A 19,656-nucleotide genomic window follows, 5' to 3' on the forward strand; every position below is an offset into this window, starting at 1 on the left:
TCAGTATCATATCTTTCTGAAAATTTAACCTTCAAAGACTTTTCTTTTCCAGGGCTGGGCTGGTTTCTGTTGCAAGTTAATATTTTGGGAATATTTGAGCTAAAATGTTCCATTCATTTTTGAGCATGAGGGAAAAGAAAAAATTCCACCACTTTCCTAATTGAAATATTTCAGTGACTTACTTGAAATCAACTCTAGCCTCAAAGTGCTTGAGGGAAGAAAATTGAAATTTGGCATGAAAATCTTCATCCTCTTAAACATTTGTTTTGATTTGACTAAGTTATGAACTGTTTGACAACTGCACTCTCGGAATGTGCAACATTCACAATGACTATGCTAAGCTCACAACATGCTTATATAAGAACATGTTGCTCGTGTGCATGACTAGCCTATCTGAGCAATGAAAATGTTAGTGAATGAAATAGATTTGAAAAATGGTTTATTCACTGAGTATATTGTAAAGTAAAAGCTGCACAGCTCTTCAAGTTTCAGGAGAATGGCTCTCTAGGACAGGCTTGTTGCTAAGGTACACAAGGTAAGAGCTCCCTTGTGCAGGCCTCATAGGTGCAAGTGTTAGGGAATCTCAGTTGGGTCTAACCAATAATTTCACAGTTTGAAATACCTTTTTTGTGTGTCTTCCCCCCCCCCCCCCCCCCCCAAAATAGGAAAATTCATTTTAAAAAATGACTAAAGTATTTTTTTGTTTGTTTTAATTTTACAAGCCCAGGAACCAAGAGTGGCGATTAGAAAAGATTGGCGATAGAAAGTGATACTTTGGAATCTTCCTTTGACATGTGATGAGCACTGACCAGTGGTGGGACACAATCCCAGAGGAGCTCTTTCATGGACAATCTTCAAAAATAAATTAACCTGTGGACAACCGAGGGCAGCCTATGTACTTCATCAGGTATGGTATAAAATTTCCCAGTTTAATACAAAGGCATAAAACTTCCAAGTTATAAATGGGATCCTGCCATGCCTGCATGCAGATGCATAGATTCAGGAATGGGAATTATCTGTAGAGCACAAGTGTTGTACAATAAAGGGTCTTCTCAAGAATACCAAGTATCAGAGGGGTAGCCGTGTTAGTCTGGATCTGTAAAAGCGGCAAAGAGTCCTGTGGCACCTTATAGACTAACAGACGTATTGGAGCATAAGCTTTCATGGGTGAATACCCACTTCGTCAGATGCATGTAGTGGAAATTTCCAGAGGCAGGTATAAACATGCAAGCAAGAATCAGGCTAGGGATAACGCTGTTAGTTCAATCAGGGAGGATGAGTGCCTCTTCTAGCAGTTGAGGTGTGAACACCAAGAGAGGAGAAACTGCTTTTGTAGTTGGCTAGCCATTCACAGTCTTTGTTTAATCCTGAGCTGATGGTGTCAAATTTGCAAATGAACTGAAGCTCAGCAGTTTCTTTTTGAAGTCTCGTCCTGGAGATTTTTTGGTGCAGGATGGCTATTTTAAATCTGCTCTTGTGTGCCAGAGAGATTGAAGTGTTCTCCTACAGATTTTTGTATATTGCCGTTCCTAATATCTGATTTGTGTCCATTTATCCCTACATAAAATACGTCTGTTAGTCTATACGTTGCCACAGGACTCTTTGCCGCTCAAGCACCCCTACTACAGTGTAAATTAAATATAAAGGATTTAATCTGAAGAGCAATATAATAGTAAAGATATATTTTTATTGTTCACAAAAAACTTATGTTTGCAATAAGACAGTTACCTTCTTCCAAGCGTCAGCAATGGATTCATGCAAACCATAAGGAATCAGCACCTGCAGACCTTCACAGGTACTATACATCTGACGACACACAAAAATGAAAGCTCCTTTAAGGGCTGGCAACATCTCGGATCCAGACAAAACAGAAATATTTTCATCAAGGAGTTTCTTTGTAAACTGAACAATTGTATGAGCTGCTGTAAGGCTAGAAACAAAATAGCCCTTTTAAAACATTGTTTTGCAGTCACTAATAAACAGCATTAAATTAACCATTTTGATTAGCTCATGCAATTTCTACAGTAGAAGTGTAACTGGACTGCTGGGAAGTCCTAGGGGTTGAGGTCATGGCCCCTTTAAGTTATGCCTCCAAAAAAGAGAAAAAAAATTGTTCCAACCTCAGTCAGAGGAAAATAAAAATCACTGGGAAGTTTCCTTTGGACTACAGATCCAAACAAAACAAATGTGGAGCAGCTTCCGTCCACCTAGTCCAAATAAGGGTGGATAAAAATTGATGATTTTTTAAGACAAAAAATTATTTTTTTAAAAATTTAAATTAAATTATCTTAATATAAATTAAATACATTTTCCTCTTTAAAATGCTAAGGACTCAATTTACTATAATCTATTACAATCATTTGAATTAAATTTTAATATGTATATATTTAAGCAGTATGTTTGCTGATGAAATTTTAAAGAAAGCCAAGTGACCGAACTGTTGGAAATCACTGGCTAAGCATCTGGAACCAGGTTTATTGAAGTGCTAACCCAGCTTTTGACAGTAGCTACCTCTGCTGCAGGTACAGCAAAACTATTTACCTCATTTCAATTTATTCTACTAGTTCAGTTCAGTGACTAACTCATTCAAAGTTAAGAAACCAGCTGGGAGTTGAAAAAGAAGGAAACCTCATTTTCCTCAATCTATGAATAAAAACAAATTGTGAGACGATGAGGTCTCCTATTCCTAAAATCTTAAAGGACATAGTGACCAGAAGCAATCAGTTCAACACACTAACTACAGATTATATATGTTTTTTGTTTCATAAATCAATTATCTTAAAATACAAAACATGTTTGGTAAACTTACTTTGTTTTTCAAAGTAGTTTTATTCAACTAATAAAACCATTTTAAAATGCAATTTTTGTGCATTTTCATTGAATTCCAATGTACAGACAAATGCAGCTTGATACAAATAACAAGTAAAAAACTAATCTAGTAAATAAGTGCATCATTCACCATTTTTACATAATAAAATGTAAATATTAAGAATCTGAGTAAGAGGAGGTTACTCACCCTGTGCAGTTCTTCGAGATGACTGTCCCTGTGGATGCTCCACTTCAGGTCAAGGTGCATCCCAGCGCCTTTGATGGGCGATTTCTACAGCAGTAGCCCTATGGGCCACGCATGCACTGTGCCTGCCTCACGAGCTGTCAGTGTTTGAACAGCACATGCATGGCCCGGGCTCCTCAGTTCCTTCTCGACAATGGAGCACGTTCCAGATTCTGAAGTAGAGGGAAGGAGGGCGGGTAGTAGAGCATCCACAGGGACACTCATCTCAAAGAACTTCAGTTACTGCACAGGGTGAGTAACCTCCTCTTTGAGAGAGAGAGATGTCCCTGTGGGTGCTCCACCTCAGGTGACTGAAAAGCGGTATCCCTTAGGATGGTTGGGACTTCGGATCAGGTAAGACAGTTGTTGACAAAACAGCTCTACCCATCCTGCTGTTGGATGCTGCCGTGTGCACGAGAGCAGAATGATTGGCGAAGATAAGGTTCGATGCCCAGGTCGCTGCCTTGCCTATGTCAGAAAGCGGGACATTACAGAGAAAGGCAGTGGAAGTGGAGACAACTCTAGTAGAGAGTGTGTCCTATTTGATGTAGGGGGTTGTATTTGCTTCAGTTGGCAGCAGAGACGTATGCAGTCTGCAATCCATTTGGAGAGTCTCTGGGTAGAGATAGCTTTTCCCTGTGATCGCCAAGTGGTAGAGACAAAAAGTTTGGGGCTTTTCCTAAACTTTGTTTAGGGCTTTGTTCTATCTAGGTAAAAGGATAGTGCTCTGCGCACATCAAGAGTGTTCACTGCTGTTTCAAAAGCATTAGTGTGGGGTTTGGGGGAAAATGTTGGTAGGTGTATTGGCTCATTGAGGTGAAAGGAAGAGTGCATCTTAGGCAGGAACTTTGGATGTGTGTGGAGTGTGACCTTATCATGGAAGAATGTGGTATATGAAGGTTCCACCATCAGTGCTCCCATTTTTCCCACTCATCTGGCAGACATGATTGCTATCAGGAAGGCAGTCTTCATAGATAGGTGGAGAAGGGAGCAGGTAGCCATTGGCTCAAAGGGTTTATCCATCAGAGCTTTGAGGACTAGGTGAAGGTCCCAGAGCACTGCAGGCGGATTTACGTCTGGATATAATGTTTGGATGCCCTTCAGGAACCTTTTGGTTACTGGATGGGCAACGACCACAGTGTTGTCAATCTTATGGTGAAATGTGGTGATTGCCGTGAGGTGGACCTTGAGGGAACTCATGGAGAGACCTGATGTTTTAAGGTCCAGCAGGTAATCCAGTGTCAGCGGGAGTGGGGTGGAAACTGGGGAGGTCTGTTTGGCCGTACACCAAGATGTGAACCTCTTCCATTTATATAAGGTAAGTAGTGCACATGGTGTGTGTCCTGCTGTGTAGTAGGACTGTCCGCACTTGTTCAGAACATGCTAACTCCTCATTAGAGAACCATTGATTAGCCAGGCCCTCAGGTGGAGTCACTGTATGTCGGGGTGAAATACTTGGCCCCTGCGTTGTGATAGGAGGTTGCTGAGGGGGGGGAAAGAGAATCGGTGGCTTGACCGACATCTGCATGAGGAAGGGATACCATGGTTGTCTGGGCCACGATGGGGCTATTAGAATGATGTTGGATTTGTCTGTTCTTATCTTCTGTATTACTCTGTTCAACAGAGGTATTGGTGGAAATGCATACGTTAGAGTGTCGGCCCATGGAAGCATGAAGGCATCTCCTCGAGAGTGTTTCCCCAAGCCGGCTCTGGAGCAGAACATTGGGCATTTTTTGTTTAGTGCTGTGGCAAATAGATCTAGTTGGGGATAACCCCAGGTCTGGAAAATGGTGGATAGGATAGCACAGTTGAGTTCCCACTCGTGCTGTATGGGGAAAGGATCGACTGAGTTTGGTGGTGTTCTGAGAACCAGGCAGGTATGAGGCAGAGATATGGATATTTTGTTGAAAGCACCAATTCCATAGTTTTACTGCCTCTGTGCAAGGGGAGTGGGACTGGGCTCCCCCTGTCTGTTCACATAGAAAATGCATGTGATGTTGTCTGTCAAGATCTGAATTCTGCGGTTTTGGATAATGGGAAGGAAATGGAGGCAGTCATTGCATATGGCTCAGAGCTCTAGTAGATTTATATAAAGCTGGGTTTCCGTAGAGGACTAGAGGCCCTGAGTGGTGAGATGACCCATGTGCGCTCCCCATCCTGTGACGGATGCATCTGTAGTGATGGTCAGTGAAGGGGGTTCTTGTCAGAAGGGAATCCCGGCACAGATATTGATAGGAGAGGTCCACCAGAGGAGCGACTCCTTGACCTTTGGAGGCAGAGTTAGCAATTTGTCTAATCTGTGGATACTTGGTTTGTATACCTTGGCTAGCCACCCCTGAAGGCATCATATGTACAGGTAGGCATTTGGAACCATGAATGTGGAGGCGGCCATGTGCCCTAACAGCTGCAGGGAATCTCGGACTGCAACCAGTGGGCTAGCACATATCTGGGTAATTAGGGTACCCATTGTGTGGAATCTGTCCTGGGGAAGAGAGGCAAGTTGCAGAAGTTGCTTGGATAGCCTCCAAGTGAGTGGGCGACTTGAGGAGACAATCGTCCAGGTAAGAAAAAATGAGGACCCCTTTATTTATGAGATGTGCTATTACGACTGCTAGCACTTTTGAGAAGACACGTGGGGCAGTGGAAAGGCCAGAGGGCAGGACCCTGTATTGGCAGAGTTCCATTCCCAAAGCAAATCTGAGAAAACGTCGATGGACAGGGTGGATAGTGACATGGAAATATGTGTCTTGGAGGGCAGCGGTTGAAAACCAATCTCCCTGCTTCAGTGTCGGAATTATCATTGGTAGAGTAACCATCCAGAATTTCTGTTTCTTGACACACTTGTTTAGATATTGAAAGTTGAGGATAGGGCACCATCCACCATTTTTCTTTTCTGTCAAGAAGCAGTGGGAGTAAAACCCTTTCCCTCTGGGTTGAGTTGGTATCTGCTCTATCGCTCCTAGTTGTATGAGGTGTTGTACCCCTTGAGCAACTGTTTGTGAGAGGGGTCCCTGAAGCGGGATGGGGTGGAAAGGTGGATGGGGGGGGTAAAGAGAGGAAGGGGATGACATAACCTGATCTGATAATTTCCAGGACTCATCTGTCCATAGTAATAGCTTCCCAATTGGCAAGGAACGGACGCAAATGGTGTCCAAAGAAATGGATGGTTGAAATCAATGCTGAAGAGGGTGGGAGGTTTTCTATACCCTCGACCAAGGCTTCAACTTTGTTTGTTTGAGGCAGAAGGGTGGATTGTCATCATTTGTGGAGGGCGATGTCATTGGGTTCTGGGTCTATGGCGTTGTTGTTGCTGTTTATCATATTATCTGAAATGCTGCATGGTAGCGTGGCCATTGGTATGGCTGATATGTGTACTGTCTCTTTTTTCTGGCAGGTGGCTGAATGCCTAAAGATCTGAGTGTAGCATGTGATTCTTTCATGGAATGGAGGACCTGATTGGTTGTAGAGGCGAAGAGCTTATCCCCATCAAAGGGAACATCCTTGACAGTGCTCTGTATCTCCTTGGGAAAGGAGAAAGTAGTAAACCATGAGGCACACCATATGACAATGGTCGTGGCTGTGGATCTGGCGGCTGCATCCGCAGCATCAAGGGCAGCCTGAAGAGCTATACGGGAGATCAATTGGCCATCAGACACCACTGCTTTGAATTGTTATCGTTTGTCTTCTGACACATTATCAATAAATTGCATTACTTTAGCATAATTTTTGTGGTCATATTTTGCTAAGAGCGCCGCGTAATTCGCTACTCAAAATTGCAAAGTGGAAGATGAATACACTTTGTGCCCAAAGGAGTCCAGTCTCTTGTTTTCCTTGTCAGATAGGGTAAATTGGAAAGGCTGGTGCTTATTTTTCTGGTTGGCCAACTCAACCACTAGCGAATTGGGTGATGGGTGAGTAAATAGAAATTCCGAACCCTTCGACGGGACAAGATATTTGTGGTCCAGACTCTTGCTAGTGGGGGTTATCGTGGCCAGCATCTGCCAGATAATTTTAGCTGGTTCCATGATGGCCCCATTAATTGGTATGGCTATTTCGGATGAGGAGGTAGCTTGTAATATGTTGGTGAGTTCATGGTGGGTTTCTGGTATCTCCTCTAGGGTAATCTTGAGTTCATTAGCTACCCTTTTAAATAATTCCTGAAAGTGAATGAGCTTACCAATAGTGGGTGGTGAGGGCACCGTGACTTCCTGTGGTGCTATCACTGTAGGATGGGGAGCAATGTCCTGTGCAGACGGAGCAGCTACTTCAGGTGTTATCTGCCTATCCGTGTAAGAAAGCATCAGGGAGCACCTGACAGCTTTTCTACGGGCGGCACGGTGAACACTGGATTGTGCCGTGGTGTAGTTCCATGGATCCCAGTATGGCCATTGCCCAGGAAAGGGGGTAGGTAGTCCCATCCAGGGGTTACCGTACCAGTGTGGGTAGCCACTAGGCTAGGAGGAGCGTGGTATAGTGCAGCTCCCACTTGTAGGTAAGCGAACCTGGGAGGAACATTGGAAGGAAAACATATGGTCATCAATCTCTTCCTCCTCCTCTTCTCCACTTGAGAGGCTTGGAGCGGTAGGGGAGTACTGCAGATAGGGTGCTGAAGGTCCCAGTGATAGATCGGTGCCAAGTAGCGGAGATTGAGGAGTATGTGACACTCTTAAGTCCCCTGGATGTAAAAACTGAGGTGGTGCTATGACTCCAGGTGCGGAATGATAAGGCAGGAGAGGAGTAAGGGTTAACTGAAGTGGTGCTGGTGCTGCTGCTGTTGGTGCAGGCAGAGTCTGCGGACGCATCTGCTGCGCCGAAGGTTGCACTGGGTGTGCATACTGTGCCGCAGGAGTAGGTGACCCACACGTGGGCACTGTTGGGCGGGCAGGCAGGCAATATGATGCAGCTTGTTGCCGGGAGCGTCGGCTGCAGCGAGTGAGAAAGCGGCACTGCAAGATCAAAGGGCAGTGCCGCGATCTCTGCTGTGCTCTCGGACTGTGCTGTCAAAGGCTGCCGAGGGAGAGCTGTGGGAGGCAGGCAGCTGAAAGCCCTGAGCCTCGGCACCAGGAAGCTGAACAGCTGACTCACAGTCAGTGCCTGCACACTTAAAAGTCCCGAGCCGTGGAGCGGCGGTCACTGGTGGGTGGGGGGGTAGTCATTTGAGACTTCTTTGCCGAGGAGCGGCTCCTGAGGGGGAGGAAGCTGGCCATTTCTTTGTTTTACCTTTCTCCCTTGAGGGTTTTAAAGAGCTTTGCTGGCCAGGGTCAGACGCGGGTCTGAGGGAGTTTTCTAAGAGGAGCAGTTTCAGTCTTCGCTCCCTGTCCTTGAGGGTTCGCGCTTTAAGCTTATTACAATTGATGCATTTTTGGGGTACATGAGACTCCCCCAAACAGCGTACACATTGTGAATGACCATCCAAGATAGGAATGGCCTTGTTGCAGAAGACACATCTCTTGAAGCCAGGGGAGCCGGGCATGTCCGTAGCCGAGGGTTTTTTTTTTGTTTTTGTTTTTAAATAACTCTAAAAAATAAACTATTTTTCTTAAATAGTAACTCTCTGACTAAACTATCTACATTAAACTGAGAAAACAGAACTATCTATGAGTAAATCTGAGAGGACTGCTGAACTCCGTCTCTAGCCAGGGACGGCAGAGAAGGAACTAAGGAGCCCAGGCTGTGCACGCGCTATTCAAACACTGACAGCTCGTGAGGTAGGCACAGCACACGTGTGGCCCGTAGGCATACTGCTGTAGAAATCTCTGATCAAAGGTGCTGGGACGCATCTTGACCTGAAGTAGAGCACCCACAGCGACATCTCTCATAGAAGAAATATATGTTAAACTATATAACTGCTGATATAAGCAAATACATGTGTACAGATAGAGAGTATCTTCCTGATTAACAAGAAGTACCAAATCAAGTGTAAAGTGCAGCTATATCTAGTTGCAAATCAACATGTTTTAATGGTTACCAAGCAGCTCAAAAGTGCAACAGTTGTAAAGCAAGATTAAAATCAGTGATTTAAACCACTTTGCTCCAAGTGCCCACAAACCACACAAAGCTGCTTTCTTCAGCTAAGAATCCAGTCGGGAAAAGCAACAAAAGACAGTTCTTAGAATGGTTACAGTCTGAGCATCTGCAATGAAGTGAACTCACCCTGCCCTGGACGGAGAAGGGTCAACTCCTCACTGTGGGCAGAAGAAGCCATGCCCCTATGTTCCTACTGGGCATGCTCCAGGTGTAGCACCAGTATAAGAGGGAGCAGCTCAGCTCAGTCTGGGCTGACCCCTGGACAGGAAGGATGTTCCTTGCTGGCTCCTGCCCGGGAGCAGCTGGAACCCTGGATGGTGGAAGCCAGAGGCACTGAGACCCAAGCAGACATCCAGCTACCTGTGGATACCCCAGGGAAGTTTGAGCTACAGAGATTTGCACCAGCTAAGGAACCCGGAGACCCCAAAGACGCACAGACCACCACCACGAGTAGTACAGTAGGAAGTCGCCCAGGAGGGCGAACGATAGTCAGCATATTGCATACAGATCCCCGCTGACTCAGTGGCAGGCATCCTCACCCCTGACCAGGGCCCTGGGCTGGGACCCGGTGGAGCAGGGAAGGCCCAGATCCCCCAATCCTGCCTGCCACCATCCCCCTGGGTGGCGGCCCCCAAACTGTAACTGGCTGCCAGGCCATACAGCCCCACCCGCACCCTGGAGGGCAACTCTATTGACTCTGGGAGTGGATGGGTCATTACAAAAACGAATTTCACCATATTAATTTCCCCCTACTGTTACTCACACCTTCTTGTCAACTGTTTGAAATGGGCCACCCTCATTACCACTACAAAAGTGATTTTTCCTCCCTTGGTATTCTACTGTTAATTGAATCGTCTCATTAGCACTGACCCCCTCCCCCCCCCGCACTTGGTAAGGCAACTCCCATCTTTTCATGTACTGTATATATACCTGCTACTGTATTTTCCACTCCATGCATCTGATTAAGTGGGTTCTAGCCCATGAAAGCTTATGCCTAAATAAATTTGTTAGTCTCTAAGGTGCCACAGGGACTCTTCGTTGTTTTTGCTGATTCAGACTAACACAGCTACCACGCTGAAATCTATTGACTCTAGCCACTAGGCCATACAGCCCCACTCCAGACAGCCACTCTATTGAATCTAGCCACTAGACCACACTGCCCTGCAAACCCAGGGTATCTCTATTGACTCTGGCTGCTAGGCCTCACTGCAGAGAAGGGCTTCCCCATTGACATGGATCATGAGACTCTACCGTCCTGCGGATCAGGGCAACACTAATGACTTGAGCCTTTAGGTCCCACTGCCTAGAGACAGAGGGCATCTTGAAGGACAGAATGAACTCACCCCACACTGGATGGGGTCTCCACACCCCATAACGGTATCACTATAATCCTCACCAGTACAATCCAGGTAAACAGTTATTCCTTTCCCTTAGCTGGGGTCTGGGTTCAGAAGTCTCCCAAGTTAGAAGACAATGAGCTCCTCTCCCTAGTCAGAAATACCTTTCTCCCCACTCCACCCCCAAAAATTGCTACCTTCTTATGACTTCCCTCACTTAGGAGGCATATTTATTAGTTCCATCTCCAAACAGCCTAACAAGCCATTGCTGTCAGATCTTCTCTCCAGAACTTGAAGCTCAGTCTTTAAAGGCTAGTTTTCACTTCTCTGCCCAGTAGCAAGGTTTCAGCCCTACCACCCATTATAGGGATGGAGCACACACAGCCCATAACAGGGAAATAATACTCTATGTAAAACTGCTGATCAAAACTCTATAATAGCTTATTTTGTAGGGAGAATGGAGGTAATTCATTTTGCAAAATTCTTTTCTTTTATAGATCAATATGTCAAAGAGAACACAGGCTGATGGCCTCTGTGGCAACGCAATACAGGGGATCTACGTTCAGATACCAAGACCTCCAGAAAGGGAATGCTGTGGAGGTAGTATGCACTGCACTGGGAAGAAAGCTCACACTTTGTGTCAATCTCCAATCAATACATACTACATTATGTTTGGGTATTCTTATTGTTGATGGACAACAATTCAGCCAGTCAGAAAACATTCTTTTCACAAGGAACAGTAAATGTAAACTACATTTTTATCAATCAGCTGTTTTTTTTATTATGCTAGGCCAATAGCTGATTTTAGGTGAGAGAAGGATGCAAAAATGTAGAGCTGGCACAGACAGACAGATAGGTGCAGGGGGCATGTGACCGACCTTCCCAGAGCTGGTTCTGTTCCAATACTATTTACTCCTCACTTACATGAGCATTAAATTGACCCAAGAATCCTCCAATTACTTTTTTTTAAAAGTCTATTGAAAGGACAAAGCCCTCATGTTACAAAGGAAAATTTTAAACAATCAAAATCTGCTTCTTCTTTGCTTTCTACAAAAGTGCCCCTTAACCTTGCGATTCACACTACATTGTCCTGTCACAGTTCATTCCACTGATAGACTTTGTTATTTAAAGCAAAAACAAAACATATGTACATTATAAATAACAAGGGGACAATGAATGACTTCAAGCTCATATTTAGTGGAGTAAAATATTTTTTTAAAGTACGCTCTTACCTATCCTTTTTGGCAGAGTTCATGTTTCCTCCATAAAGGAGAAGAGAAAGGCCATCTTCTACAGCAGCAATCCTTGCCAAAATATCAGCTATATGTATTAAAGAGGTTTCAGGGCAATTTATATACATCTGTTTTGTTAAAAAAATACATTAGTTTTTTAGGTAAATGGCTTATAAAGTTTCTTTTTACATTTTTAATATGTTTCTGTAAAATATGCATGTACAAGTCTGGCTCAGGTCTGTAGTGACCAATGATTACCCTTACGATAGCTGTTCAATAGCCTAAATCAGTGATACTCAAACTGAGGCCAGGTTCACACTATCGGCTAAATTGGCACTACTGCAATTGATGCAGCAGTGTCGATTTAACAGGTCTGGGGAAGACACAAAGTCTATAGGAGAGCGTTCTCCCATCCACATCTGTACTCCACCTCCCCAAGAGGCGGAAGCTATGTTGACAGGAGAGCATCTCTTGTCAACATAGCACGGTGAAGACACCAATGTAAGTCAATCCAAATTACATCGACTTCAGTTACGTAACTTACATAACTGAACTACTGTAATTTAGATTGATTTATAGTGCTAGCGTAGACCAGCCCTGATGCTTACGAGCCACAAGTGACTCTTTAATGTATCTTCTGTGGCTCTTTGCAATACATGATATTAAAACACTGTGATTTAATTATTAACCAATTTAAATTATTAACCAATCAGGATGCTTTTACTACGCTATTAATCAATTAAGTTATTAACGTATTTGCTGTGAGGGTGCGCGTGTGTGTATCACTATAGTAAATGAAACAATGAATTCACACTATCGTGGCTCTTTTGCGTAATGCTGATAGCTAATTTGACTCCTGAACCACTCAGATCTGAGTATCACTGGCATAAACAAAATTAGCAAATGGCCTCTGTTCAAATTGAAGCACGTACATATCCTCATCATAATTATCACCTTTAATGATACTGACAGAAAAGAGTCCATGGACTGAATCAGCATGGAGAATGTACTACCCACACACTAAAGGGGATACTGTAATGAAAATAAACTATACCAATTAAGCACCTTTATAGCGGATAACAACATCCACACTATCAGGTTGCACTGATTTCCAATACCACAAGAATACACTTTAACAAAAGTATTGATTTTTCTCACACATCTCTTTGATATGGTAAGATTTAAACAAACATTTAAAGTTTATTTGGAGGGACACTACAAACCTCTGTTTCATTCAGTAAATTATGAATGGGATGAAGAAGTGCATCTATCACCGTATTGGTATATAAACATTCAGTAGCACATTCAGCTCGGTCACACAGAATTTGTAGCACCTCTGTAACAAGGATTGCTGGAGAATAATTGCCTGACAAACACAAGAAGTATTAGTTTAAATTTTTAATATTAAATGAACATTAATATAGTATCATAACTTTTATCCAGATGCTTACTTGAGTCATCTTCAGTTGGGTAATATCCAGTCAAGAAAGAAAGAAAACAAAAGAAAGTTTGCAAAGCTGTTATTTAAAATATCCAAATTAAAAGTAACCAGATACAAAAGGTATTGAATTCTTCCTCTAGTCACAAAGTGACACAATTAAGAAATTAAATAAAAAGGGCAATATTACCTGTGTGCACTGTCAGAGTTGTCTTTGGGCAAGTGGGAGAGCAATAAATAAATTGAATAAATAGTACCAACAGGTCGGTTAGGGATATGAAATCTACAAAAATCACAAAGAAAAAAAAGGAGTCTATAAAATAAAGCACTACATTAACCTCCTAACAAAATGAACTTTCTAAACATAGATAATCAACTTCTTGTTTTATTGTGATTAACGGCTTTATCTACAGATGACAAACTACAGTAATTTTGGACTGTAGCCACTTAGCTAACCACTGTAAATATTTCCAGATCATCTAATATGGCTTGATCCTCTCCCATTTAAATCAACTGGAGTTTTACCACATCTTCTGTGGAAGTAGGAGGCGGCCTATAGTTTAAAGGTATTGAATACATGTACGATATTTATGAATAGTTGGACAAACTTCATCAAGACTATTACAAGTTGAAGTTAATTGTAAAGGGAATTTTCCATAAATTTGCGACAAGACTGTGGATTTAACTTATTATCTCAATCGTTGTCATAATTTAACCATTCTTAGTACATTAACTGTGCCATTACTACTTTCACTACTCAGACAACAATACAAATTTACTTACTATCAAGGATGAAGAAATTAGGCCCAATGCTCAGTTTTAGCCACACTATGTCTAACAAAGACTCCCAGTTACAGAAGTGCCAAATAATAGGAACAATCTCACGTAACATCTACAATACCACATTTGAAACACAGCTTAACAACAAACACATTGTCATTAAACATCTTCCTCTTTCCTCCACTTGCCCATACCTTTTCTATTTTCCAGCTGTACAGGAAATAGGTTTCTGCCTTGTTTATATATCAACAATCTTCCTAAAAGGCACAGTGAATGAACAAAATAGATATACTGTAATTCTTGTCCTGAGTAGAAAGTCTTCTGATTATTGCCTTAAAAAAAAACACAAAAAAACATTTCTCACAATTCAGTTATAGTTTCAGTACCATACCTGTCTATTATGTATTCCTCCTGTTTGAACCACCAATAAATGTGTAATACTACATTTGTAAAGGAAGTTTCCCAGACAGCATAAATAAGCAAATATCACTGAAATATACTTTTCCCCCCATTTCAAGTGAAAAAGATGTAAAGAGCTATTTCAAAAGATGATACATAAAGAGATTTTTGTGGGGTTAAAGCGTGAGGGTGTATTCTTCTTTTGCCATGTGGAGCTCAGATATCACAGTAATAAGCACAGTATAAAAATCTAGGTTTATGTATGTATATGTATAAAAATATAAAATATATAAAAATTGTAGAACACATGATAAAATAATTACTTACTGCTGTACTGCTGGGGCAAAACATTAACTTTAGAAGTTGCATCAACTGCTGATTCACATGATTCAAAGTAGTAAACACACTGTTGAACAGATGCAGTAATCTGAAAAAAGCAAAATACAATAAAACTTCCAACACCTCACAATAAATTAATTCTCCTTTAGATCCAAGTACTGCCTCTTAGCAACAGGGTCTGAATTTTCATATGATTGCACATAGTTTAAAATGAATCAGCCACTTACCAAAAGGAGGGAAAATTTTCCAAAGCAATGTAAGTGCCACTGCAAAGTCCATAATGTTTATCAATAGAAACTTCAGATCTAGAGGTATCAAAAGGATTATTCTGCGAAAAATATATTCGTAGGTATTTGTGAAAGCTAGAACAAGTACAGTATTTAGTGTTATACACGAACATTGATATGGAAACTGTGTGGTGGGAATTATTTTGGGATGTCAAGAAGTTCAGCAGGCCAATCTAAACCACAACATTGTCCAGTTATACTGGAAGAAGGACAGAAGACACTGTGTATGGTTTAATCAGCCCACAACTTTATTATTAGATGTCTGAGATAACCCGGCAGATAATATAATATAGTGCAGGTAACTCCATGTTCATTTCAATATCTACGTGGGGGCTTCCGCCAGCCCCCCTTTTTCCAGCCAATCCATTGCTGCTCCACCTGGTCTGATGAAAAGGGGTTTCTCTTGCTGAGCTTGCCCTTATCAACTCCCCAGCTCTTCCAGTCCCTGGGGGATGAGTCAACTGACTCCTAGCGCTTTTGCAGAAGGGTCTGTGCCTCTTTTCCACGCACTTAAAGTGATATACCCCTTCTTTCGGCAAGCCTCCCCTCCCATTGGTTAACTAAATAAAAACATGTTGCAGGGTAGCATTGTAAAGATGTCAGGAGAATAAGCTACATATGTCCAAAAAAGCCAAATGTTTTCTTTAATTTATCCCACATTTTAATCACCCTTTTAAAATAAGTTCACTCATGGTCTCTTTTCACTTTTAATAGCCATGTTTTAAAGTCACTTTGCCCACTACACATGTAGATTTTTTTTTTTAATCCTGCTTCAAAAGGACACCTAATCTGGTCTTCAAAGCCTCAAACTATTTTTTCTTTTTCTTCCCCCTCCCAATGTACTGTACAATAGTGTCTATATCACTGAATATGACGGATCAAATTCGCACTGGCTTAAATGCGTATGGTGCTATAAGCTAGATATTTGATTAAGATTATCTGAAAGTTTGTGGTCAACATTTTCAAACCTATGTGCCTAACATTAGACTTCTAAATTGATGTTTAATCATTTAAATAAAAGTGGTCTGATTTTCGAAGGTAGAGCACACCTGCAGCTCTCATTGATTTTGATGGGATTAGTTGGAGGCCGGCAATTCTGAATATCAGCTACTTTTATGTAGGTGCTTAAATATGAATTTAGAAGCCTAGTTTAGGCATCCAGATTTTAAATGTTTGATCAGAGGATCCATCTATACTAGTCAAATGTGTCAGTGCCTTAACAATATTGCTAGCACTGATGGTCTCTGCAAAAGGGCAGCGTGTTTATGCTACAAAATATTTTTTTATTTACAAAAAAGGGTTTTCAACACACAGCACTATACTCAAACAGGTGCTGCAATTAAAACTGCAGATGTACACCTCCCCAGAAATGTGTTTTTGAAATTAGCAAATAATGAAAGAGATGGCCTGAAGTTATATTTGCAATTATTATAATACTGGGGTACCGCGTCTCTTTTACTATTGACCCACATATTGCACATACATTGAAAAAAAAGTAAAATAAATGCACAACTTGGTAGTGGGCCTAACTTATACTTACGGATCATGTATGTTTAACTGTACGGTGTGTACACTTTATATTATGAACTCTTTGGGGCATGGACCACATTTTCCTCTATGTTTTCAGAGAGCCAAGCATGATGTTGGTGCACAACTAATAAACCTAGATGCACCTGATATAAAAGGTATTTTTATGTTTTTTCTGTATTTTATTTAATATATTATGTTATGAATTATATATATATATTACATCAAATTTCTTCACTTGTATTAACATATTTTATAAAATATAGCCTCAATCCTGCCACATGTTCCATACGGGTGGACCCCCCACTAACATCTGCATGGAGCCCCACTGAAATCAGCAAAGCTTTGTGCACGTGCAGGGGGCACAGTTTCAGAGTCAACTGCACCTTTGACTCTCCTCCTGGTCTCCCTCAAGGGCACCCACTTAAAGGTTTAGGCTTCCCAGCGGTCACCTCTTTTAGGGTGTCCTGCATCTCTCTCCCATGAGACTGGGGGTTTAGGTTTGCAGTCCCTTTGCAATTTGCTGTAATTTCCCAGTAGGTCTGACCAGGATCCACCACCTGCGGTTAACTCTTTCTCCAGGCGCTATAACAGTATACACCAGCTACCACCCGGCCTTCACAAAGCAAACTGCATTTATTCGAGCAAAAACACTACAGAGAAAACATATAAAACCAAAAAAGAACCCACATGAATGATAAATGCTTACCCGCAGTCGCCCCTAATTCAAACACAGGGTTCTGGTAGGTGTCATTCTTTCAAACCCCACAGCTGGGTTTGCCCCCTTGATTACAAGTTCATGTCAGTTTTTAGACCAGGAACCACACTCCAGTGGACAGTTCAGCTGTTTCTTATAGAGCTTGAGCCAAGGTAACTAGTCAGTAGCCATCTTTTTTGGCTTTTGCATAGCCCAGGCTGTGGAATTTGCATTATACACTCCCCAAGGATTCCCCAGGAAACCCACTTATCACATTGTGCCAAAAGTCCATGCCTGCTACCACATTTCGTATACCATATAGTCGTTTGAACTCTTTACACTTCCCAGGTCCCACAACTGCCACACAGGGGTCTGCTCAGGTGGAACAAGTTGCAGTACTGGTACTTTACATATTTGATATGTTCTGCCTTAGCCTTACAATTTTTGATTGATGATGCTTGATTTCATAACCTTAATATTGCATTAACAGGAGGAGTCTTTTTTCATCAAACAGTTTAAAACCAAACTCAAGATGTATGTTTTTATGACAATTTTCCACGTGTTTATCCTCATCTATATGTATGTCTTATGCAACAAATCTATAATACAACATGTATAAATAGTATTAAACAACAGTCTCATTTATTAAATAGCTGATATAAAACTTTTCAATTTCCCCTTATTCAAATCTGCTCACGTGCCCCATATTGCATTTAGCACTGACAAAAGACTACTGGGTTCTGAAACAATTTTTTTTAAACCAAAGACTTGACCAATTTAAAAAACTATCACATGGTCTACCAAAGGAAAAAAGACCAGGCACAATAGAAGACAGGAACAAATAACTGCTCAAACCACAAGGAACATAATGAAAATAAATTCCAAGCAGAATATGGTAACCACAAATATAGACTTACCAGAGATTTATATTTCTTTTCAAGGAGCCTTAGCACCACTGTTCTGCTATAATTTGCATGCTAAAATTGTACAATAGAAATAGTGTGAACATCAATCATTTGATTTAATTTTTACTTTGCAACACAAAAATCAAAGTTCTCCAATTCTATTCCAATAATTACTGCACAGAATTAAGTTCTAACTCATGTTAATCACTGTTGCATACAGGTATGTTTTTCTACTGACATTAGATTAGGGTAGCAATAAAAAAGAGAGGATTACAATAAAACTACAGTAGTTTTAGAGATAGGCCAGAATGAAAATAAACACAATGTGCAGTTATGCATGTGCCAAACTAGAAAACCAGTAACTATGCTTAGATGACAGGATATGGCTTCATACAGAGCTATGCAAATCCTGAATGGCATAGTTGTGAGGGGCAGAATGCAAATTGACCCTTTTGTGCTCCCTTGGAGAACTGCTAATTCTAACCTCAAAAGGAACCTACACCACACCTTCCCAACGAAGCTATTCTCTATCCTTCCACCTGTACCCTTCTCTCTAACCTGGCCCAGGACTATTGCCACACACAACTTTTTATATATGTTTCTCATCATTTTATGATGTTTAAATTTTAACCCTTAATTACACTATAATCACCTTTACTTAAAAACTGTCACAAAAGATGCATTTTAACTACTTCTGCAACAATTACTTTCTGCCCCCAAAGCCCTTTAGCAGGTATATATACACCATATGTTATAGTCTATACCAGTGGTTCTCAAAGCCGGTCCACCGCTTGTTCAGGGAAAGCCCCTGGCGCACTGGACCGGTTTGTTTACCTGCCGTGTCTGCAGGTTCGGCCGATCGCGGCTCCCACTGGCTGCGGTTTGCCGCTCCAGGCCAATGGGGGCTGCGGGAAGCAGTGCGGGCCAAGGAACGTGCTGGCCGCCCTTCCCGCAGCCCCCATTGGCCTGGAGCGGCAAACCACAGCCAGTGGGAGCGGTGAACCGCAGCCAGTGGGAGCCGCGATCTGCCGAACCTGCGGATGCGGCAGGTAAACAAACCAGTCCGGCGCGCCAGGGGCTTTCCTTGAACAAGTGGCGGACTGGCTTTGAGAATCACTGGTCTATAGAACTGGATACAACCTAGAATCACTGTTTCCAATCTTTATGAGTTAAACATTTTGAAATCCATAAAATCCATCAGCAGATCCTTCCATTTTTCCTTACCATCCATTTTTTAAACCATACAGCTTTGATATCAAGCAGAGCCAAGAAGTAGACTGGATCCAAAAGTTTTGGAGAGACAAGGTGTCTTTGCTCACGTTTTACTGACAACAGCAATAAGGTACTCTCAACTATTTCTTCCATATACCTCAAGAGATTATTAGGAAAAAAAATGGTCAAGTGTTAAATCAAATTAAATTTTATACTGGTACCAGTCAAAAATAATTTTGCTTATAATACTGGGAAACTTTTTAAATTGGAAATATACATACACTATAAATGGAACCTGAATTACATTTAATTTGATCTTTTAACATTCATTTTTAGCCCTTACTGCGTTACTATGAATAAAATGGATAACAACATGCATATTTTTATATAGCATCTTCCCAAAGGAATCCATAACAGTATATAA

The 19,656-nt window shown here is 41.7% G+C and overlaps 1 protein-coding gene across 8 annotated transcripts in view; it reads right to left on the reverse strand.

Moving 5' to 3' along the window:
- TBC1D32 (TBC1 domain family member 32) overlaps nt 1-19,656 on the reverse strand; it is a 180,170-nt gene that overhangs the window by 131,368 nt on the left and 29,146 nt on the right. For all 8 annotated transcript variants that reach the window (XR_012158036.1, XM_073337176.2, XM_073337184.2 and 5 more), the window contains exons 10-17: nt 19,245-19,389; nt 18,033-18,092; nt 14,593-14,692; nt 14,061-14,198; nt 13,277-13,369; nt 12,872-13,014; nt 11,649-11,776; nt 1,729-1,930 (exon numbers count right to left, since the gene is read on the reverse strand). Coding sequence is in view for 7 of the 8 variants with exons in the window: in XM_073337176.2 (XP_073193277.1) it covers nt 1,729-1,930; nt 11,649-11,776; nt 12,872-13,014; nt 13,277-13,369; nt 14,061-14,198; nt 14,593-14,692; nt 18,033-18,092; nt 19,245-19,389 (1,009 nt within the window). In the remaining variant the exon portion in view is untranslated. The remainder of the gene's footprint in view (nt 1-1,728; nt 1,931-11,648; nt 11,777-12,871; nt 13,015-13,276; nt 13,370-14,060; nt 14,199-14,592; nt 14,693-18,032; nt 18,093-19,244; nt 19,390-19,656) is intronic.

This window comes from Lepidochelys kempii, chromosome 3, assembly GCF_965140285.1.
Source record: "Lepidochelys kempii isolate rLepKem1 chromosome 3, rLepKem1.hap1, whole genome shotgun sequence".
In the NCBI taxonomy this organism is placed as follows: Eukaryota; Metazoa; Chordata; order Testudines; family Cheloniidae; genus Lepidochelys; species Lepidochelys kempii.